The 25,397-nt window shown below is 39.5% G+C and overlaps 1 protein-coding gene across 3 annotated transcripts in view; it reads right to left on the bottom strand.

Annotated features, from left to right (window-relative positions):
• Positions 1–1,607: 1,607 nt before the first annotated feature.
• GABRA4 (gamma-aminobutyric acid type A receptor subunit alpha4) overlaps positions 1,608–25,397 on the bottom strand; it is a 175,185-nt gene continuing 151,395 nt past the window's right edge. For all 3 annotated transcript variants that reach the window (XM_064511199.1, XM_026093581.2, XM_064511198.1), the window contains one exon: positions 1,608–12,978. In XM_064511199.1, the coding sequence (XP_064367269.1) occupies positions 12,445–12,978 (534 nt within the window). In that variant the 3' untranslated portion in view covers positions 1,608–12,444. The remainder of the gene's footprint in view (positions 12,979–25,397) is intronic.

Genomic DNA, 25,397 nt, shown 5'->3' with positions numbered 1-25,397 from the left:
ATTCATCATTGCTGATGAAACCCATCCCTTTATCTGTTCATATACAGCATCAGGCTGATTGAATCACTTAGCTAACATTAACGTTCTAAAATTAACATGCTAACATTAACTGCAGGAAGATCCACATCAAAGTTTACTATAGTTCTTCCTCTTCCCTGCTTCAGGCCACAATTAGAAAGACAAAGTGTTTAAGAACTCTCACAATTGTATTTTATTTGACATCAGCAATATACACTGGAGTATAATAGGAACAATTTTTGCACAATCTTTCTTGCAAGATGGATTTATTTTCCAAATACATAGATGTTCATAATACAGGAAGGTAATAGTTAAGCTGCACAATAGCAAAACAACTTGACAGCTATCAAACCACCTTTTAAATTTTTTAGTATAATCAGGTGACCAGCATTAAACATGTGTTCAAACAATCTAGTTAACCTCTGATTCTTCCAATCTTCCAGCCATATTGTTCCATTCCAACAAAAATGTGCACAAAGAATCGTGTAAACAAATTCAACTCTGAGGCTTCCCTTGCTTTGATTTCCTTCCAGTTTTTCCTCATGCATGAGTCAATACAATGGGATATATGTCAGAATTTGGCATGGCACAGAGACTCTTGCAACATGCATCTAGGACAGTCACATATGGCAGAATTAGTAAATTCTTGAAAGAGAAGTTAGGGGATTTAGGTCTTTCTGGAAAGAATGTTGAAGAAGTATTTCTACTATGCTGTACTAGTGCGTATTTTCTGCATGCCACAGCTTTTACAGAAAACAAAGATAAAACTACTTCAAAATGCTTCATATTTTTCACTGGGAGTATTTCTTGCCACGGTCTAAGCTTAAATCTAAATGCTGTGGTTGCAATGGACAGGGCTTCACAGGAAATGAAAAGCTCACAGCTCATTAAAATATCAGTAAATATTAGCTTTTTCTTGCTTTTTACTTTTTTCCACTTAAAAATGACATACAGCTATTAAAAGCTGCTGTACATCATGTAGAAATCTCCCTTTCCTTTTGGTTCCTAGCTTGGTACAGCTACTACACTTTGAACTAGCCACTGGCATAGAAATGAGTCTCTCTCAATCTGCTTCTCTGACCACTCTGATTTGAGAATGGGAGAGAGTGGAGGTTCTGCATTAGTTGTTAGGTGAACTTATTTTAACAGCTCATAGAAGCAGCTCAGCAATTTGTAATATTAGAACTAGTAGGAGATGCAGTCACTGATAGAGTGCAAGGGAAGTGTGTAAAGGTGGAGAGCAATATAGGAACTATATCATACACCCGGGCAACTATTATATAGCTCTTATTTATTACCAGCAAGCAAATACTGTGGTTTTGGCCAAGCTTTTAATATACTTTTCTCTTCCATATATTTGCTAGTGATGCAACATTTTTCAGGTATTTCAAATTAAACAGCTCTTGCCACAGTAGCACACAGCATCTGTGGGCCAATAATACCAGCATACGTCCTTCACTGTACTGTTTTATTTTTACAGGTACAAGCCCAGGAGAGTGGCTACTGATACTGCCACAGTCAAAATCTTAAGGTGCCAACAGAGTATCTTTGTTTCTAATCAGTATTTCACACAGTTTGTCAGTAGGGAGAGGAACAGAGTGGCTCACTGCCAATTTGATAAAATTAACTAGATAATCCAGCAGACTAAAGGCCAAAGGAAGCCAGAAAATCCTGCGTCCACTCTACAATTGACTTGTATTTCAAACATCCAAAGTGTTTTACGTCACTGCCTTTATTGAAAACTAGACCTTTAAATGCACACAGGTAACTGCAAGGCCATCACTTCCGTGACAGCCAGAAGACATTGTGCCCCCCCCCCCCCCACACACACACACACAGACCCTCGGACACCCGCTATGGGCTCTGCATGGGGGAAGCAGACCCCACAGCTGAGGTCTGGAGGGAGCATCAATCCGCACCACCCACGCCACACCAACCCTGAGGCAAGGCACAACGTGACGGACTTGCCAGGATGTACCAAAATGATGCAAAAGTAGCAGACTATGCTGGAGCATGGTTTTGCAGACAGTACATTCAGGGTTTTCTGAACAGCTAATGAGCAGCTCTTCAGCCTAATTCAACTCTTTTTTCTTACCTCAGCAAAATGCTTAATGGTTCCCAGGCTCTGCTGTTCTTTTCCAGAACTGGGATACCTTCCCCTGCTGTCCTTTACCAGGACTAAATTTAGACATATTTGACCACATTCCTAACTCAAGAAGGCAGGGAAACCTGGGGTACTGACTGTGTGTGCTCCTGACTGGACTGATGAGCTGAAGGTAAAAATTTTCACCTTGATTGTGAATACACTGCCTCCTGCACTTCACCCAGAATACAGTAGAGCGAAAAACTTTTTAGTGGATATGCAAGATGTTAACTAACTTTATTAATAAGAACAATTGACAGCATGTAGATCAGACAAAGGACTTTTCTTTTATTCATATATTTTCTATTATCCAATTTCAATATAGTTATGCATATTATCTCTAGATAGAGAGTGAGAAGTAATCTTTCTAAATCTCTCTACAAAATTCTCTCGTCTTCCATTTACATATGCTCCTTACATTCTCCAAAGAGAAAGATAAAATTGATTTATTTGTGGAACAGCCACTGAATATCACAAGGCTAAGCATCTTTCCCACCATGACAGATATTAACCAGCTTTCAGTTCAAGATACAAAACAAAAAACATGGATATTCATGGTGTCTCACCTTCCTAAGTGAAATGGATAAAAATAAAATTCGCATTTTCAGCATAGAAAAAAAATACTTTGATAAACTACAGTACATGTAAAAAGTAGTAACTAAATACCCTCCAAATGAGACATTTTATTTGAAAATAAAAGCTGTCTTTTTAATAAAATCACCTTTGAGACTGTCCTGAAATTACTCTAGGAAGCTTCTACCTTCCCAAAATTTGCAACCTGTGATTTCCATGCATGCATGTGAGGAAACCTCTTTGTTTAATGAAACCAGGAAGAAAATGTAACCCTGATTTTTTCCTCACAGATACATAACAGAATAGAGAAATAAGAGTCAAAGAGAAAACCCCTTTTACTGTGTTTGAGGTACAGGAGAAGTTGTAGGGGAAAAAATAGCTATACCTACAAAAATCAGAGATGCAATTCTGTACCTAGGAAAGCCCATGAACTGCTGCCATGTCCTCAAAGAGCAGTCTGTATGGCTGGACACATTTTACCACTGCAGGGCCAGGGAAATCACCATAGAGACCACAGATATATATACACCAAGCAGCAGCACTAAGCATATTCTGTTTAATTACCGTACTTGTCCCTCCTACCATGGTTCACATCAGAACATCTAGCAGACGTGCAAGGAGAAGACAAGACAGCAATATACCTTGATCCACATCCCTCCTTTGAGATACTCAGTGCTGTTACAGTAGATATCAGCAGTGCTGAGCTAAAGGAAGAGTTTTCTTCAGCTTCAGTCTGCCCTATTTTGCACTCCAGGAAAGCATTTTCCATCCCACCCCCAGTACTCCGAGGGCCTTGATTCACCATGGTACAGTTTGGATGCATTACAACACGGATGTATCCCAGCTGGCAATAACTGAGCCAGCTCAATCCTTCTAGTCCTCTAGTCACAGCATCAGAAACCTTAGGGCAGATTAACTGTGCTAATCCTCAGGCAGGATTTGCAGTGGGTTTTGAAATTCACACTGTAGTAGCTACACACTGCCAGTGCATAAGCTACCTACTTGGAAAGGAGTTTAGGGTGCATTTTCTTAAATGGCTTAAGCCAATATAAGATCTGCAGCATCTCTGAAAGAGGCAGTCTCACTCTCCTTCCCCTCTGTCCCTGACCATAGATCCCCACCTTCTCCCATGTCAGCAATGTGACAGGGCTCATGCAGCCATATAGCAAGTTAAAAATTCATCTTTTCCTTTCATAGGATCTGCTTTCAGCTCAGCACACTGACCACACTGTGCAAGTGCCAAGGTTGAGCCACTTGTGGATTTCCATTTTCAAAAACATCTACTTTAAATGCAGTCACAGCCCACAAGCTGTTCTATATTACACTGAGCAGATTATCAGAAGCGCTCAGCACTAAAGAGCACCCAGAAACTCAAATACAGGAATGAAGTCTTCAGATTTAGTAGGAAGGCATGATATTTCCAAAAACTGTCTCTGTTACTGTAATGAAAATTTTTTTAAAAACCTTCTCCTATTTAACTGAGTTAAATCAGAGGCAGGAATCTCTGTATTCAGTCTCTTAAACAGAAACAAAGTTAAGTGATAAAAGTTCCAAAGTGCTTCATTACTGAAAATGAAATCTATGGAGTCCCAGAAAGCTTAAAAATTATTACACTGTTTACATCTTTGGCTAAGAAATGCTTTGAATAGAGGAAAATAGTAATACTTAATAAAACACAATTTTTTCCCTTATCATTCTGTCTCTTAATTCTTCCTGGCTGATACAAAAATACCCTTTTCAATGAAAACAAATTTAATAGAACATAAATGTTTCTAAGAGTGCATTAGTAACTTATTTTCTTTATTACTTTCTCAACATATTTATAATAATAAAAAAATATTTATCTCTAGGCTGTTTCCTGCCAGATGCTGTTCTAGTACCTCTAATAGAACATATCTTAAAATAACTGCTTGGAAGCAAGAAACTAAATTTTTCACCCTTACTCATGTTTTCCCCTCCTCTTCCTTTTCTCTGTCTCCACATAACTTGATTGACTTAAGCGCTGTCATAAATTCTGGCCTGCTTGTGGTTTTTGTCCATTATTTCCTCTGTCATTAATGTAATTCACAAAATCACCTTTGTGGGGAAAAATGACTACAGAGAACACCTGAGGTTTGAGAAAGCCTGTGAGATCCACTGTTTTAATGCTAGTGGATGCAGGATAGAGTCCTAAGGCTGTCCACAGTAACTTTAATCCAGCCCAAAACAGCAATCCCAGCCTCCTCACCACCTCCTCTGTACCAACACTAACTGCACAGTGAACCAGATCAGAGAACTGATCCAGCTGACTACTAACCCAGCCAAAAGAAAAAAGATAAACTCGCTTTTTAGCTAGACAAGTTATTCCAGGCAGCTCACCATAACCACACAAATACTTTCCCCACACAAAGCAGACAGCAAGGAAGAGGGTGAGAGCATTACATTCAGCAGCAGTACAGATCTCTATCAGAATAATTATGGTCCTAAAAAGCCGTAAGTCTGTCTACATGGTCTGCTACAGACTGCTTCAAAGGGGCAGGATATAAGCCAGCTCCAATCCAGAAACCTGCCAGAACAATTATGCCCCGACTCTTGCTATTCACAGCGGCTCAGCTACCCAAGGCCAGGATTTTGCACAAGCGCACTCATTTCCACTATGTCTGTGCTACCAGTATTGATCTGGAAAGGCATGCATACCCTACGTAGCAAAATGATACTTTCACAAAATTCCACAAGCACTCTGGTTATCTGACATTCCTCAAATCTCCATCATTCATCTGCTACCAGAGAATGTTGCCACAAGTTAATATAAAAAAAGAACTGCATATAAATAAAGAATGATTTCTTTAAAGTATGTTATGATTCATTTGAGGATGTGGTAAACTCACAAAATGGGAGAATTTCAAGCTTGCAGCAGTAAAAAAGACTACGGTGTTACTATGCAGTAATGAGGTTCAATCAAACTACCTCATATTTTGAAAACACTTCAAAGAAATACTCGTACATGTTCTGACTTCTCAGTCCTCCATACTTGTGCATCTTCACTTACCATGGAGAGGAGCCACCATCACAAGATGAGAAGGCAAGACAAAGCAGTACGCAATTTAATTTTGCAATGCATTGAGCTCAGAAGTCCAGCTGAGTGTTTCAGATAGTCAGTTCCTTCTTCTACCAATCTCCAGTTAAGCTTTTCCCAAGGATGAAAACATATTCATAAATAATAACAATTATTTATTAAATGCTTCTTTATTCCACCAGATCATCTGTAGAATGCTATGGCAATTCACAACATTTACTTCAACATGGATACAACATTCACTAAAACACACAGGAAACATTGAAGTAGATCAACAACAGCAAGACTAACAGCAAGAAATAACCTAGATCTCTATACTAGTTGAGGGTTAGTTTATTAGTACAATATTTTTAACTCATGTTCTTTTTCTTGCTAAGAATGGAGATATCAAGACAATAATAAACACCTACCTCACACAGTGCTTCAAGGTACTCTTTCAAAACAAGAGTGCTTGCAAGTGCATCGAGCTTGCCTCTCTTGATATTCAGAGAATTCATTTTATTTGAATGTTTTTATATATATACATGTATGTATGTATGCAGGTGGTGATCAAATTAGTATTTTTAAACACTAAAATGACACTATTATTAGATGATATCATTCAATAATTGACTGGAGTTTGGATGTTTTTCTAATGCTCCATTTACAAAAAGGGAGTCTGCATGGCTTTTTTAAATATTTTATTTTAAAGAAGCCATATGGCTCTCGGTTTCTCTTGCATAAGAAAATGAAAATACAATTTTAATCAAAAAATGTTGTGAGCTGCAGTGGATACTAACTGCTTTGCTTTGAAGCCCTTTCTAGTGGAATAATATAAAAAGGATACAAAAGTCCAAGAGATATCTTTAAATGCACTAAGTTATGTACTATAACACAAAGCTAACCAATTCTGAAAAGAATACCTACCATACTTTCTAATTCGTGTGAAAACAAAGCATGTTTTACACATTCTACCAATTTTACAATAACTGCATTCTTCACTCCCTCCAGTTGAGAGCACAGTAAATAATAGTATTACTAAAGAGAGAGGTTGTGGGTTTTGTTTTTTGGCAGGGTTTTTTGAGTTAAAAAAAAAAAAGGAAAAAAAAAGAAGAGTACTCTATACCTCGCACTACTAATATTTGCTTGGGACGTGACAAGGAATTATTTTCAGACTCTGATTTATACACAATGCACTGAAACTGCACACCACATTCATATCTTCCAAAAAGTTTATATCATGATTCTGAGTAGAGACCTACAAATGAAGACTAAATATTAATTCTTACCATACTGTTCCAAAATGGTGTGCTTTTCCTGCCAGGAGAACCAGTAGGCCTCATTTTCCTTTCAGTTAACTTGTCTAAAGTGCATGGGAGTCAATGAAAAGAACCATGTTGATTTCAGTGGATTTCAGTATAGGTCCTTACAACAGCATAAATAGAAATAACTTACCTTGGAATCACACAGTGAAAGAAACATCAGGTCTTGAAAAAATAATAAATCGGTTTCAGAAGGAAAGATTCTATTGTCACTTGATTAGTTTCTTCTTGCCTAGATTTTTTTCTTAGCATTTTTTTTTTTATCACTTATGTGCATCTTACATCCTTAAGGTTGCTATTCTCTTGATTTTCACTAAGTAAGTTTTGTTCATATAGTTCTGCTCCTCCAACTTTGTGCTTCATTCCTTTCTGCTTGTTAGTCTACAAGCAATCAAAGATTTTTTTTTTTTTTTTTTTTAGGAGAAGCACCTCCCAATCCCCCTAATTCCCCCACACACTGGCTTTAAACAAACATTGCCACATATTTCTGCAGTTCTGTAACACTTAAAACTTTGATTCAAAACATTCTTGGCTTTTATTCATGTTATTATATAGCATTATGCTTCACTTAGGCTTCTCAGCACTACAGTTCCCACCCTCTATATCCATGTTATTTAACCTTAGGATTAAGTAAATCCAAGAGTAAATTTTTGTCAGGTGACTTTACTGTAATTTACAACAGCATTAGCTGTAGAACAGTTATCTATTTTAGTGCAATCAAGCCCTACTGGGAATTCCCATGAAGACAAGGCAAAACTCACCAGAATTTCTTTCTCCTAGATCTTTTGGGTCAAGCAGATGTTTTGTGGCCCATCATCCAAAGTCCACAATCTCCTCCGAATCCTGAAGAGATCTCTTGGAACCTATCAGGCTTTTGGGGGACAACATGCTACAGCTGAAACCATGCTCCAGTTTCCCATACTGAGTGAGAGTCTCCTAGGAATCCTCCTGCAGCATTTATGAGAAAACTTCCCATGTGTCCAATAACTATCTCTTACACAACTTGTGTGGTCATTTCTTCCCTTCTGACCTTCCCTCCACTTCCAATAGCACAAGAGAGATGGTAACGATAGGCTTTGGATAAGTGAGAGAAATATACATTGTATACTGCCATGTGTCTACATTGCACACAGACATTGTACTACATCATAAATTACACCGCTTTAAAATGACATACCGGAGGAGAGTGGAAGGTGATTGCTTTTCGATATGTGCAGAATTCTGGGTCCATTCGCTTTCCTCTGGAAATGCTGGCTAAATCCTATTAAATAAAGCTACTTGCTTTCCCCAATTTTTGTGAAGTCCATCCTGAATAATGAAAATGATGAGATATCAAAGGCTATGCTTGAACTCTCTGTAAGCAACAACTTTTAGTTCCTGTGAACAGAAAAGCTCTGGTCACATTCCTTGTTAAATCATTTGTCCTTTCCATCAGCTATCATATGGCTTACTTGCCTGATCTCAGGGTGTAAGGGTGAGGCAGGGGCACTGCCTGGACTCCCGGCAGGGAAGGATACACAAACACAAGGCATACGATGGTCGATACGGAGCATTTATTACCTCTGCATCTGAACGGGGGTTCCCCGGCATTTTCCCGATCGAGGCAATAACAGAGCGGGGGATCCCTGGCACCACTGAGCGTCGGTCTGGCATGAGGAACCCCGGGGGGGGGGGGGGGCACTAGATGAAGTTTTTACGAACCATACACATGCGCAGTAAGCATGTTGAGCTCATTGTTATTCTCAATTCAAAGTCCAGGTGTAGCGCCACCCTGGCACAGGCTCAACTACGTGACTATGGGTCAACATGCCCTGTTGATGCTCCTTTTCCTACGAATGGTCTGGCTAGCTTCCATCGCCTATCTCCTCGACATTCTTCCGCACTTTCCCATACACAGGGTAATGTAGAATCAAAGATAACAACAGTTTACAAAATGTACTTTTTTCCTGAAAAAACATTCAGCAAAAGGAATCCAGAACACCTTAGAAATGCACTACTGATATCCATACAATGGAGGCAAGCCCATTTTATAGCTGGAGAAACAGACTCCACTTCTGTTTGGAGAGCTCAGGTCACCACAGAGAGCTGGGGTCTTAGTTGGCCTCTTTGCTCAACTTAATTCTTTTAGTAATTTCAGTGAAAACTAATGGGCTACTAGAAATTTGACCCTGCTCACAGTTGACTAGAAAATACACTACAATTACTGTGAAGGCAATCTTCTTGGACTGAGTTTTTAACTAGTTTTCTCAAAAAAAGGTTTTCTTTTATCCAGTGTCCTCTCCTGTTTTAAAAAGATGACTGTCTGGAATGATTGGTTAGTTTTGAATCACTATGGTATCATCAAAAAAGATTGTTTAACAAAGCCAATAGAAAAAAAAATAGTTCCTGTGAAGATCATCTCACTCAAAATCATCCCTACTAATCTATCTGGTTACTGAGATGACACCTGCAACATTCTCCCTTAGGATTCTGGTTACCTGTGTTGAACATTTGGCCCACTATATTTAGCATATTCTTGCTTTTGTTTGTGCTTCTGAATTACACAGTATTCAGAACCTGTCAATATTACTGAGTATACGGCAGGCTGTTTACTGTCCCTGATCACTCTACAAGGAGATTAATTATAACGAAAAACCACTGTTAACAATAACCTCCTATTTACATTGCCCTTATGTACTTTGGAAAGCTAGTAACGGTAATTTCTTCATATACTGTAACACCAAAAAGTAGCACAGTACAATAAATTAGTCCTAGACTCATAATGAGATTTTTTTTATATCTCATTTTGAATGCAAGCATGCAAATGTTGGAAGGAGCATCAGAAATACAATGACAGATTAAAAACACATATATTCCATATATGCCATTAAAAATTTCTTCCAAAATGGAAGCATAGAAATAAATATTTGTAATTTTATTTATTTTTGCAACCCTTTGTTCCTCCTTATAAGTCTTTAAAACAAAATAGGAACTACAAATGAATCCAAGCAGTGTATTCAGATCAATCTTGGTCAAATAACCTGAACCAGTGTTGATCCTACTGAACAATGCACTCAAAAAGCCGATTATACAAGCAGTATAGGGGGACGGATGGAAAAATTCACTGTTTCTAGTGAATTGTTTAAAGCTCTGCCCAAGAGAAAACATCCTTGGTTTTCATCAGAGAGGAAAGAAAAGAATAATTTCAGTAACTTCTGGAGGAAACACTAGGTTCCCAACACACAGAAAGCCATATAATAAATATGGCTACAGTTACAGCTCCTAGAGATACGTCCAATGATGAAAACTAATGCAGATAAACAACTTGCATGGTTGCTGCATTTGCCGTTCTGTGCTATGGCAGGTATCATGATTTTCTAAGGAGTGTGGCAATTTCAGGCTTCTGCTAAGTGTAAAAGGCAAAGAATAAAGGACCATACATTGCATCCTGACAATGCCAGTGAAGTTAAAGAAAAAAAAAAAGAAAAAGAATTAGATCATAATAAAGTCATGAGAGACATAACCAAATCCTATGCATTCTATCATGTGACGTTCAATGATATACAAGGAAACAGTAGCCTGGGATCCACACTACCTGCTTCATTACACATCTCTTGCAGACTCCCAGGTCCTTTAATTCAGGTCAGATTCTCAGCTGTGAAATACCTACAGGGTTTGGATAGACACAGAGAACACAGTTCTAGTTTTAAATTTCTGGGGTCTTTTTACACCAGTTCTTGTCCCAACGTAGTCTACAGCAGTCCTATGCACATCCTCAATTACTCAGCTGCTTGTGGTCTCCACCAGTCTCTCAATAATTTGATCATTACTTGAGCACAGAACCAACCACACAACACTCACCTCACCTGCCCCCAGCACAAATTTGATACGCCAGTATATTCAAACTACAGATTATTCCGCCTAAAGGAATTCAGCTGTTTCCAGACCCTTTAAAGGCACAGCCAGATCACAGCTGAGAATTTGGCCTTTGATTTTTACTTATCACCTGCACAGAAATGGCAGCCATTTGCTAGCCAGATGGATCTGTGCAAATATTTTTAGATTTGTTGCCAGCATATCTTCCACCCATTCTGGTGAAAGGATCAAGATTTCTATTGGATTTAAACCGTTCATTTTTTTAATAAAGACAGGTAATTTCCTGCTTGTATATTGCAATTTGAGCCATTTAGAAAAGCTCCTATCTATGCAATAGTCCAAGAGAAAGCAAGGGACCATAACTACGCTTTGTGTTACCCCCCCGCTCTATCTAGAAACATTCTTGTCGTATTTATGTCATATGATTCCTTCACAAAAGTGTCTTTCCTTCACCCAAAGATGTGCCATAACCATAGTGCTCAAAGGACAGGGAAATTTGTTTTACTTAATTTTGAAGCCACCTGTAAAACTGCTTGCAAAATTTAACATGATTCAAACATTATATAAAAGAAGGGGGGAAAGTAGGTGTCTGAAAGAAATTAGAGGATTGTGACTAAAAAATATGAAGAAAAAAACCCCCAAACCCAAAACTATCCAAAAATGAAAGAACTAAGAATTCAACTAAAAGGTTGAATACTGTGGGCCTGGTCCCCCTGTACCATAAGAGATGTACCTTAGGAGTAAACCCACTCAAGCTGCTCAGCAAGGTCAAAGAAGAATCACACTTAGGATTTTACCAAACAAAAAACTCCAGTTTCAAAAGCTGCATCAGATTTCGTATTTTGCAAGGTTTACTCCTTATTTTGGAGTGAGAATTTCCTAGGCTGCAATGAAAAATAATGGTTAGTAAAAATATATGGAGCTCTAGAACTCCTTTGCATAACTTTTCTGGAGTCACATTCTCCAAGGCTGGACTCTATTCTCTTTTTCCACCGCTCATTCCACCCCCCATCCTGCCAATTTCAATCTAGCAGGGAAAGTCCTTTCCCAGCAAGTACTGTCAAACCATTCAGGACATGGGCCTTGCACTCAGAGAATGCAATGCAGTGTCCAGACAGCAAAGCTGGGTGCCTCGGGGATTTGTAACAATTATCATGCATATTCCTAGCAGTCAAGATGTGTTCCACTGCACAGTTGTGTACCTCTGCCTTTGATTTGTTTCCTGTGCATGTTCCTCCCAAAGGCAAGTTCTGTGTAGCCAGAGCAGTCTGTCTGAAGAGAGTGATGGTTCACTGCTAGCTGAAGGGAGGAAGACAATTCTGTTACCCATTACTCTGGTAGGAGTTAACTGATTATCCCCAATAACTCCAGCCTTTACAATGGGAAAGTAGCACACAGCTTTTATAAATAAGAATTATTGACCTCTTTAAACAGTTTCAAAAGAAGAAACTCTGCATCAAATGTGAGTATAATTTAGAAACTACTACATAGCAGCAAAACTACATTAGACTTTCTGATTTTTCCATGGTGTCCTTGGATAGATACACCACCCAGTAGACCATGTTAAATGCTCCAAATGTAACAGGAAATAGAATGCGTGCATATTTGTCTATCTTACTAGTGCCAGAGTGGGAGGCAGGGGGAGCAGGCGGTGTGATAGCAGATGGCTTTGCAGATGCTCCTAACGTATTAGGTGTGGTGGTCTGAATCTGTTCCAGTCTGGATCCAAGCAAGCGCTGAATGGAGGGGGATCCAGCTGCGGCATGCTGGGATACAAATCCAGTTAAAATCGGGGTAGAAGGAGGAGCTGGAGGGGTAGCTCTTGCAGAAGATAACGTCTCTGATGCACTGATGCGCGTGAAAGGGTTTGGACTTGATGCAGAAAGGGAGTGGGGTGTAATGTCAGAAGACCCCTGAGCTACAGAGGGAGGCTGGACGGAACTGTGTCTTGTATCAATTCGGCTCCCACCATCAGCTTCGGACTGTACTGTGGCATTCGTTCTTTTCCTCACGTTTGAATTAGCATCTGTACTCTGCAAAGTTATATAAGAAAAAAAATATACTATAAATGCTTAAACAGAAGCAATGGAAACCTTATAGCCAAGAGCTATCAGAGCAATACTCAAAAATATCAACAGTAGCTTGATCTTGGAGCTCAAAAATATCATGTGCTCATGAAAATAGATTTAATAAAGTGATAAACAAGAATTCCTGTTACCTGTGGCTGTAATACCAAGGTGAATGTATCTGAATGCATCACACTGCGTGTGATGTATTATCTATATAAATTTAATACCATGAGACTAAGGGTTCCTGGGTTAGGTTTTTTCAAGCCCACTCTCAAGATTCTCTGATGCTTTCTTCCTTTTCGGATACAAAAATAGTCTAGACCCAATTTACCAGCCATGATGTTTTACTTCTGCTTTATATCTCTGGCAAAGTAACTACAGTATATTAGGAATTCTGTTTTGTACAGTATACGCTATTAAAATGTAAATATTTGCCAAACCAAGTTGGTATTGTTGCTCTTTCAGAAATACAGAAAATCCTTTTTCATATCAACCACAGGCAATAAATTTGCCAGCTGCAATTGAACCAATGAATAAATCATTCTTTCATCAATTACTCCTTTCCATTAATTAAATCAGAAAAGTGGTGAATTTTCCATCCCCACTGATGTCTTCAGGCAAGTCTGGTTGTCTTTCTGAAAGATATACTTAAGCCAGTACTACTTATTAGGCTGGATGAGGAACTGAAGTACAGATAAGCATGCACAGATGGGAAATCCAAGCAGATTTTAACATTTTACTGACTTCTAGGTGTGACTCAGGGTCTGTCCTTCTCTGCATCTAAGCAGAAGCCTAAACATCTCCTGGAACTCCTCCTGGAAGGGTGCCTGAAGAACCTTCAGGCTCTTGAACCTTCAGTCCTGAACCTTTTAGAAATAATCTGTGAATATATTTTGAGCTAAATCCCATTGCTTTTCAAGAGACATGGATTTAATGGCACAGAGTGTACCTAGGTTCAACAGCAGCACTACAGGTCTAAATGTAGGCAGGACCAAACAATCTCTTATTATGCATCAAAATTAACATGGTTTGCACCTCTCTGATGATACTATTCCCAAGCACTGCCCTGCACCATCTACAGCTGCTGTGCCTTTGGCTCCACTCCTTTGTTCCCATCTAAGAACTCTGGCAAAGCTCACAACACAAGGAAGAGAGCAAGAGAAAAAAAGTGGGCAGCAATCTCTCTTCCCATCCTCAGCCAACAGGAACTCTCTCCAGCCAAGTGCCAGAGCAGTGTGCTGTCCGTCTATACTCCAAGGGTCCTAAACTGAGAAAAACTTAGGTATTACTCAAGGTATTAGTGCCTTCAGAAGAGTGACAACCATGCCTGTCTGCTGAATCAGTTGGGCGTAGCTGTTTCGCTCAAGGGAACAGGGAAATGGAAGCTGAAAAAAAACTGAAAAAAGATTCAAAGAAAAAGAAAAATCACCTGACATCTCCAGGATTCCTATCATTGCTGGTCCCAAATTCTGTTGATTGCAGTGCAAGTCAAACACTGGCAATACTGCTGGCCTGAATTTGGCCGAAAATGTCACATATATATGCCAGGTCGTGGTTGATATATTTGCCAGCTCAGGGTTCATACATTAAAGAATCTCTCATAGATTTCACAGTTTTCCCTCTTGCATAAGAGGGTGTCGAACACTTTTATTTATTTTTATTCATCTGCAATCTGAAGAAGCAGATGACTGAAATTACTGCATAAACATCAAAGGAAACTGATATTTTCTGAAAGAAACTTAATTGTTCCGTTTGATAGAGAAATCTGAGTTACTTTTCAGGGAGTGCAGGAGTACACACAGGTGTGCAATTTGGATACTTTCACATTAGAGTTGCAAGTGACCCAGGAACAGTAAAGCAGTTTCAAGACAGACAAATTGATATTATAACATACAATCACTATAGGAGTGCATTTGCTAGAGGCTTGGCAATATCTGCTGAATACATGTTGCCTGAAGATTTACAAAGCTTAAATAGACTAAGTCACTGAAGTTCACTATCCAAAATAATAGCTCTATGCTAAGCAGGGGTTGGCACTAAAGTCCTTCAGCATGCCACCACTCTTTTAGCTCTGGCACAGCATGAAATCAAGTAGAGAGGGCCTACTGCCATCACTCCAACCCACACGTTTGTACAGGGGTTGTGAAGTAGACCTGCACTGGAACCAGTGGCTTAGATGGTGCTATTGGAGAAAATTCTGCCAATAGAAATACCACATCTTCAGTCACTGTAAGTGCAACCATAAAACAGTGGTCCCAAGAGTAGAATAGAGAATAAAGTGTGATTCAGAGGCACAGTTTAATTCTCATGCCCACTTGTGCTGTCACCTGTTTTCAACAGCCAGCTCAGTGTCCTTCCCTACTGTGCATCATCAATAACAGTCACTGTTAAGTAAGACAGGACACAATCAGGCACCCCCTCACATCCTAGTCACCTCTGTTCCTTTCCTGGGTTCTTCTTTCCATCACTACACATGCATAATATTCACCTCTCTTCCCCCCACTGCAGCTGTCCTCTAAGCAACCAAATAAGAGCTGTAACTATTCAGTACACTAATCATGTCCTCTTACAGTGTTCTATTCTGGAGTTGCATCATTTCAAATGGCAGAATGTATAACCACTTAAAAGTCTACTGAGTATTTTCTTTTTTGCACTGGTACCCTAAAATCCCAACACTTCCGCAACCTAAAGTTTAGAGAGAAACCCAGTTTCCAAATTAAGTATTACGAAGTACACACAGAGTTCCTACAGATAATGTAAGATGTCACAATGTAGCATTGCATAATAAGCCCCAAAAATAAGAGTGCATTTCTTGTTAATTCTCTAGAAATCATCTTCCAAGTGCTCACAGCACGGAAATTAGAAAAGATATTTCTAACTTGTTCCACAGACAGCAGTCTGATACCAGTGAGAACTGATTTTCCATAAGTTATTCTTGTTTGATGTCACTGTAATAGTTTGAATTTGTGTTCTTCAATTAAACCTTATTCTTGAAGCGTACTAAAACAAGCATGTTCAGTGGAGAGAGACGTAACATCACATGTGTAAAAGCAGAGACTTAAGCCATGGCTATTGCAGTTTATTAGGCAATGATAATCCCTATAGCAGTGCTGGGAACAACTTAAATATCAGAGACAGAAAATCTCCTGGGTCAAAGCTTAGTCCTGACACCTCAAGCAAATACATAAAATAATCCCTTTCACAAACTTATCAAGTTCATCTTATTAAAAGCTGTTCCAGAATTTCATTCCTTAAATACTCAGAAACCCTCTTATCTCCAATTTAAATGTAGTGTAAGCTCATTATATTCATTATACTCAGGGGGTTTTGCGCACACTTTCTTTGGAATGGCTTTTTTCCTCACCTGATGTATTTAGATTCTGCAGTTATTTCCTCTTTCCACCTCTGATTTGCTCAGCAACACAAGCCTAGGTCTTCTAGCTTTGTGTCACAAGGTACCTCTCCATTACCTAGATGAGCCTATTAAACTTCCTCTGCTTCTATTCTAGTTTAAATTCATCTCTAATGAACAGGGTGATATAACTCAGCCAGAACCTTAAAGGCAACCACCTCATCCTCCTTTTAGTTTGTTAAGCAACCAACTCAACCTCTAAAGCAAGGTGTACAAAAACTTTACAATATAAACTAGAACAGTGCCACTGCAAGTAGAATAGGTTAAAAACTGCTGTTGGGACAGAATAGGTAAAATAAAGATTGTTTGTTTGTTTGTTTTTCAGTCCAGCAACTTTCACCAGTTTCTTAGGTTGAAACAAACTCTTCACCTTTCGTAGGAGTGAAAGATCTCCTCTTCCTACTTAAAAGATCGTGCCTGGGACTCTTCCCTCCTGCAAAGGCTCTCAGCTCCTCTCAGTAATCTCTCCCCTGCCCTAGATGCCCTCCAGAAGCCCTTTCTAAAGGGAACACGCTCCAGCTGCTCTTGTCTCCAGTAGGTTCTGCGGAATCAGAGTGCACCAGCAAAACACACAGCACAGCAGTCTTCCTCCTCGCTCCCTTTTCTAACAGAAGGGCTGTATTGCTCCTGTAGTGAGTTGCGAGCATCCAGCTCTGCACCCTGTCAAAGATAACCAAAATACACACTGATTCTAAATGCGGTCTCGCCAGCACATTGCCCACCATCTTTCCTCATACACACACTTTTGTTGCACTTGCCTTATTCGAGACCACATCATGACAATTGCTCATCCTTCTTTGAGGAGGCATCTCACCTTAGTGGTTTCCCCAGTTGAAACATTTCTAGCAAAGATTCTTGTTATTGCTTAGAAGTACATAACCCTATACTCTCCCAAATTAAAAGTCCTAAAAAGCATCCATTTCTTCCTGCATCATAGTCTATTCCTCCTCTGTACTGATGCTATCTCACAACTCTGTAGATTTCATCAGCCTACTACTACCTTGTGCCAAACTCATTAACGAAAATGTTAAACAAGGTCCCACAGCTGAGCCTTAAAGGACCAAATTCTATTGACATCAGTGGAAGTCAGATTAAGCACTACATTGCAAACCATAGTGCAAACCCTAGTAGTATTCCTTTACTAAGTAAAAATTCCACAAATATTTCAATTATGGTGCATATCCCTAGTAAAACGGATATTTTGATAATGACAATCTGACCAGCAAAAAAGATACGTTTATGTTTAAAGCACTTGCTGTCTCACAAAAATATTTTTACTTACAGTGTTTTCAAAAATACAGTTAAGAAACACAAACCTATTGCTAATCAGTAGCTTTCAGTTTGAGACATGAGAACAGGAAATAAAAGGTGAGAATGAAATAGAAGCCAAATTAAATGCAACCCAAGAAGTGAAGGGATTACCCAAGTAAAGATTCCTTCTCAAGGGCAAGTCAGGAAGCCACTCATTTATCCTTAGCCAGCAGAGGGCTGCTGTTCTACACCAGATAGGGTTTCTCAGGATATACACAGAGTCCACATCTTTTCCATCCTAACTCTGGATTCAGAAATGAACTGATATTCTGGAGACGTTTTGGTGAAATTTTTGGGAAACATTTAAAATGGTGTAGCTAGGAATGTGAAATGGGAATCTGGATGCTATCACACAACACAGTGAACCACAGAATACAATACCAGTCTTAACATGCTTGATAAAGGTTGCCTTTCCATAAACAGGCCTACTTATTGCTTAAAAATGACACCACACCCTTCCTTTGAAACAACCTATCATCCTGACTTGGTCCAACCAACTTCACACTTCACAGCCACTAGCAAAGCAGAGGTTGCAATAATTTGTTTTGCTATATCCTGCTCCAAGAGGATACTCTTGCTATTGATTCTGTCAGGAGAATTCGACCTCTGAACCTTAACTAGTAGAAACACTGTGGATGACAGTTGCAAAATCCTAGGTGAACTGAGTGCACAATTCCTGCCCACGCATAGCCAAACTTCTCAAGGGCTCTGATGATAATCTAAGAATATACAGTGTGTTATAACTGTAGCACATCTTCAGTGGAGAAAGCTTTATGACTGTCTGGGACATATTAATGCCAAAAAACAACTTCCTATTCCATTTTAACAGCTGAGATGGATGACAATGAAACAGCTCAGTTTCAGTCTGCATAGGATTTCAAACATGTACCACTGACATTTTGATATAGAGACAGACCACTAAAAGGCACAACAGACCAGAGGCAGACAGGTCATTCACTGCATTAATAAAACCAAGGAACTGACCAAAGAGAGAAATGAGGATTCCAGTCTTTGTCAGAAGACAAGGATCATCACCCTTTCTTTCTTAGCTAATGAATATTTCATTAGTCCATACAAAGTAAGAAAGCAGACTCAGTACAGGAGGTTTAGAGAGCTCCAGCCTATGCTTTAGTGTACTTTGACAGTGGGAGGACATGGGATAGGACAGAAGGTTCAAATTCTGTCTGGCAGAGAAGGGACTGCATCTGTTCACATCTCCCATCTCATGGAGAGGCACTCCAATTATTAAGTTCAAGATACATTTCTGTTTCCCTATCTGTTGAAAATAGGTAGAGCAGGTTGGTTGCACATAGTAATTCCTGAAGCTCAAACTTAGACATCTGAAGCCCAGAGACAGGCAAACTAAAAGCCTCTTCCATGGCACTCCATCTGGCTGGGACTCGTCATTTTGGATATGGAATTTCAGCCTCACTCTCTTAGAGACCTCGTTCTCCTTAGGGACCAGGAGTGTACACAAGCTGAGATCCCACCAGGTTTATGTATGGCATGCTACAATATCCAAGTTATTTAGGGGATCTGTGTACTAACAATAAAGAAATAAGCAAAAACCTCACTGCAGTACGCAAAAAAGAGGTGCAATCATACACCTTACAGCTCAGAGGAGAACATGTCAGATCTTTGCCAAGATGTAGCCTTCTAAGTGAGACACCGATGCAAATGAATGTCACAGGAGTGACCAGTAATTCCTAGCACTTTAGCTTAGAACTGTTTCAGTTCTGGGGCTTGCTTTTTTTGTTTGCTTGGGCTTTTTCCCCACAGAGTAACAATAATGTTAGCCACATCTTCTAATTTATGTGAGGTGATAATAGACATCCACCAAATTTGGTATTAAACCCATTAAAAAGATACTAGATTTAGAATAAAATAATCTAAAACATCTATTCCATGGACAATAGCTGTGTTCCCTGTTGTTTTGAGAGTCAAGTAATGGCTTTCCAAGTTAAATTTATTTGAAGATGGAAACCGTTACATCATGATCAATAAAACAGCATACAATACGCAAACAACGCCTGAAATATTCACTGTATTAAAAAGCATAGAGATCTTGCTTTAATTTTAAGCATTGCATGTTATTTTGCAGTTTTTTTGGTTTTTTGTTTTTGTTTTTGTTTTTTTAAGAAGCTTAACTGAAATGCGGAAAGATAGATTCAGTAAGAGTTCCTCCTGTGTGAAGATTTCTGAGGTAAGATGCCCTTTTCCTAATCCAGAGCAGAAAGTCCATATTATTTGACTTGAAGATCAGATAACTAAGCAAACCTGCTTGCAGGTGCATGTAAAATGTGGTAATTAATGCTATGTCCTTCCTTACCTTACCAAGTGGAATCACACACAATTAACCATGGATAATACAATGAAAGATGTTGCTAACATACTTCAAAATAAATCTATCATCTAATCTATTATTAAATATTATGGCAGGTTTGTGCAGTAAATTTCATAGTTGGCTTCTGTGATAGAATGCGTACACCAAAAAAAACCCCAACAACCAGTCTATCTACCTTAAAATCAACTCACAGATCATTTGCTTTTCCATTTAAAGCTAAATTTCATGGATACTGCTGTTTATTACCCCACTAAAATGATGCACGAATATGAGTTAATCTAAACTCTTCAATATTTCACAAGGTTTACATGCTGCAAACATGCTCAGCAAAACATAGACATTCTGAAACTTTCTCTAAGCCTACATAAGCCTTGACTTGAGCCAAAAAATAAAGTACTGAATTGCTTTGTATATATTACCGGTTTTTGACAAGCAAGTCAATTTTTCATTTCAGTGAAGTCAGATTGCAAATTTAGCATGAACTGAAACAGTGTGCAGCAGCTGAGCTGAGATTCATCGGAATGGGATCATCAGCACGGTGATATGCAATACTGAACTGAAAACTTAGTCATCTTGTTACAGAACAAAGAGAGCTGGTAACATCCACAGTACATATTTCCTATGATAAGGCCCACCTAGAATCTGTAAAAAAAAAACAAAACAAAACAAAAACAAAAACAAAAAAAAAACCCCACAAGAGCACTATTTAAAAATCACATGACAAGTTCTGGGGAGAATGCAGGAATGATAAAAGTGATTACCAGGGCATCAAGTGACATTACCCTTATGACTGTGCCTAAGAATATAAATACTGAAAATATTGCAAGTTGTGAGGAATTCTTTTGCTGGTACAGCATTGTACAGCATTATCTGTTCCTTTATACAACTCAAACATCCTCCTATAGCCTGTTAGTGCTCTACATAGCAGTTTTAAATCATTCTCTTGAATTTGAAATTGCTTCACAGTTTGTGTGATGGGTACATCCTGTTGGGATTTGAATCCAAAATAAGCAGCTCCTACTAGCTGAGCCAACAGAGAATCAGTAGTACTCAGCACCTAAATCCGCTTTACAGGTCTCCAGTCGCTAGAGGACACAGCCATCACCACATGCTGATAACCAGGTACCCATTAAAATTAGGGCCATGTATTTGCAGTATAATTCAGAGCTATTCTTCTGATCAGCCTCAGCACTATTTGGAGTTCAGCAATCCTGGTGTTAGATATATGAACAGTTCAGAAGCTCTGCATCCACCTCATCCTACTACAGACAGAAAGAGCAACATTATGGAAGATCCCAGGGCTGCTTTTGCACCATTTGTTTACCGTAACAGAGAATAATGAACTGCAGGCCAATGTATTTTCTAGATCCTCAGTAGATGACACAGAATTTCACTAAAGTAGTATCTCTCTGGGGCAGAGGCAGTACCATATTCAAAGCAGTATCTTCTACTTTATCAGGGATAAGCCCATGTGGCGCACAGATGAATGAATTTTTTGCCTTAAACATTTCTTGGTGCATGGGGTGCAGGCAGGCCACAACCCCAAACAATCCATCTGTCCCTGGCGGAAACAGGACTGGGCTGCTGTGACCCCCGAGATGGTCTCCCTGCGACCACCCGGGACACACCGAGCCTGCACTGAACGAGACCACAATTGGGCAGAGACTTTGGGATCTTGACTGTAAATTATTGTCCGTTTTTAGCACAACTTCTACAAAACTTGCTTGGCATGAGTGGCTAAATTTGCTGAAGCCTTAGGCTGCACTCCCTAGTACAGTGAGGAAGGGCCCCAGAGCTGGTGCAGGCAGGAACGATAAGGGAGTTACCAGCAATTTGCATTCCTGTGCACTGCTGAAACAGTGCTAATTGCTGGAGTTACCACCTCTTTGTCAAGACCTTGAGAGATGATGGCGGGACCCGAGGAAGGAAGACACACCTGTCTGCAGAAACTGCAACAGAAAAGATAAGGGAGAAAAGAAACAGCCTGCCTAGGAACAACGATGAGATCCAATAAGGAGCAAGAGACCCCAGACCCAAAAAAATTACTATTGGTCTGAACTACCACGTGGGGGTGGGAAACTTAATTTGAAAAAAGCTATAATTGCCCGGGGATCTCTTTGTCCAGGGTCCCTCTTTGGAGGTACTCAACTCGAGCTGTAACCACTGCACGCATGTCATTACAATTTATTTATTTAATTTGCCTTGATTTGGCTCCTAGCTTTTCAGCGGGAACCTAGGGTCAGACCCTGCTCGAGTTGTAATTACTGCACACGCATTGCCAAAACTTACACCCAGGGTGAAGAGGACCCACCTACCACCAGACAGGAGCCCCCCCCCCCCCCCCCCCACCGCCGAGACTCCACGGGATGCCGCTGGATCCACGGGTGGTGACACCTTCTCTCTCTCTCTCTCCCCCTCTCTCTCTCTCCCCCCCCCCCACCCTTTTTCTCTCTTTTTCCCTCTCTTTTGTTGAATGTTGGTAAGATCTGTTTGAAACATGTGGCACGGGACTTGTCTAGTTAGTTGCAGTATTCGCCATTGAATTATCCTGTTTGACCACATGCCTTATCTTTGTGTTAATAAATCTTAAAACTGGTTGGCTGGTGTCGTTTCACCTTAATTCAGTCCAAGGGCATCACGAACTTGGTCGGTGGTCCCAAGGGGAGGGAGGTCGTCCTGAATGACTCCTTTCGGGCCGCGACAGCCCACAGCAGAATTTACACGTCTCAATGTCACCATCTGGGACCAGTCCTAAGCTGAGCATCCAAGGTCTGAGTCATCCAAGGAGCAACAGAGAGCTAATGCTTCAGCATCCAGCAAGCAGCTGTCAAAGCTGCTTAGAAATGCCCTGGGTAGGATCGGAGCTAAATTACATTTCTTTACATTAGTCAGACAGCCATCTCTACCCATCGTTCTCAGCTCTGAGCCCTCCCCTGAAGCCAAAGACACAGTAGGAAAAGCTACACACAGGAAAAGACTCTTGTCCTTCTCTACAATAACCCAGTGACCAGAAAAGAAAGCTAGGTTTGGAGACAGGAGACCTATTTTCAAATCTGATGCGACTGTAGCAGGGATACAATCACAGATTTCCCACATCTCAAGAGAAGCACTTACTTACCAGGCTAAGACTGGATATTCTAGGCCAAGCGGTTGAGTCTCATTCTCTGTTATGGATGTTGCATCCTGTGCACTTCAATTCAACCCTCTCATTTCAGTGAATGCCTAAACTCCCAGGTGAGCTTTGTGGGAGGCTGCACCTAGTAGTCATGCTGGCCATTCAGATAAAATACAGTAGGTATTTCTCCCACCTAAGATTCACAGCAAACAGTTTGGAAGCAACAAGTCATGAAGCAACAAGTGCATGCCCACCCAGGGAAATTTAGTAATTAAGCCCCCTGTGTGCCTGACCGCCATTTTAGACACTTAAATCTCCCCGTACAGAAAAACTGAAAAGGATACCACAACCAAAGCAGTCTTAAATTTACACAGAAGAATTTTAATTGTTTATTAGAACAATCAAGCATATAATGAAGAGGTGTTACTATAATAGAATAAAAAATGAGTGGTAAATAGACATCTTTATGATTCAGCATTAATTTTGCAAGATTAAGATTAGAATCTTCCATGACAGCATCACTAAGCCTTCAACAAGATACAGCTAAATTAATTATAGGAAGACTGGTGACATGCTATATGATGCAACACAGTGAAAAGCATAGGTTTCCAAAATTGGGAGATCTCAGTTAACTCAAACAAAAACTCATGAATAAACTGGAAGGCTTAAAACAACAAAGTGTCTGGTATTATGTACTGTTTAGCTGTAACATGAAAACTGTTTGTGCAGTAATTTAGTAATATTTTCCTATTAAATGCTACCATAGTGCTTTTTATTCTTTCTATTCCTTCCTAAAGGAGCAGACTGTTTTCCTGGGAGGACATTATCTAGCCTGCCAAATTCACACGATTTGACATTTACCAGGGAAGTAGCATGCTATCATCAGTGTAAATAATGCTGCTGGTCCCAGTTCCCACTGAGTCACCATATTTCCATGCCACTAGCAAATGCACAAACTTGGAGGAGAAATCTAACATCTTTTACTATTACGTTGTAAAGCTAGTCAATCAAAAACTTACTGGAGTAGTGCTAGAGATTTTGTTTTACAGAGCCCTGGAATACGACCAAGTGAAAGCTCCACCTGCTTTCACAACATACAACAAACAAAATACAAGAAACTCCAATTCAAAGTTTCAGCAGTGCAGAGAGCAATGAAGATTATTTGGGAAGAAAGAGAGTGAGAAGAAAAGTTCAAGCAACCAGTCCATCCAAACTGCTCATTTTGTTATGTGAATCTTGTGATGGGAAGGAGAAAAAGTGTTGAGAAGAGCATTACATCATATACTCCGAAGTTATACATGGCTAAAACTGCATCATATGGAAGACAAATTAATTTGAAACTACTATAGAGACATAAATAAGAAAATTAGAAGGAGCCTTTTTCAAACAATGAAGTATTCAGCTATGTCAAATAAACCCATCCACCTGTACAGTGCCTAAGTGCTATATATATACTTGTGTGTGTGTGTGTGTGTGTGTGTGTATATGTATATGTATATATATATGTATGTATGTAGGTTCATGTATGGTTCAAATATTTTCTTTGTATCATGTAAAAATATAAGACCTGAAAACAGAACTAAGGGAAAAATTCTATTAGGACAGGTTGTTTATTAACCAGCTGCAGAGGTGCTCTGTATAACATACATGAAAAGAAGAAGAACAGATGATTAGGGACCAGAAGAGCTTCATTATTTCCTGCACCTGACAATTTTTCAGTGACCTTAAAGCTGTGCTTAAATTTGATGCATTAGTTTGCTAAAATGCCTTAAACACTCCTTTGTCTCATAGATTTTTCCAAGCTTCTCAGTGTTTATTTCTTTGGACTCCTATTTTCCTAGAGAAAAAATTGAGTCAGCTAGAAATTTCACACACAGCTGTGAAACTCCACAGCAAATTTGGTGTCATTGGGCTCACCAGCTCTTTTTAGACAGAGGAGAAGCAAAACTGAAATTTAAATATAACTAAGGAAAAAAATTAAAGCAGAAAATATGGAAAGGGTTGAGTTCAAAGACCTCATTTCATACTAATCACCATAGGAAAAAGCTATCTTAGCCATACACACCTCCAACAATTTGCATTATTTCTCCTTAAAAGGGATGCTGAACAATCTAAAAATCTAACCCTGTTACCACACAGGTCTACTCTGATGTGGTGTTTCTCAACTGTTAGCATGTATTTTTTTTTTAAAAAAGTATTTA

The sequence above is a fragment of the Dromaius novaehollandiae genome, chromosome 4, assembly GCF_036370855.1.
Source record: "Dromaius novaehollandiae isolate bDroNov1 chromosome 4, bDroNov1.hap1, whole genome shotgun sequence".
In the NCBI taxonomy this organism is placed as follows: domain Eukaryota; kingdom Metazoa; phylum Chordata; class Aves; order Casuariiformes; family Dromaiidae; genus Dromaius; species Dromaius novaehollandiae.
This window is presented reverse-complemented; position numbering and strand designations above follow the sequence as displayed.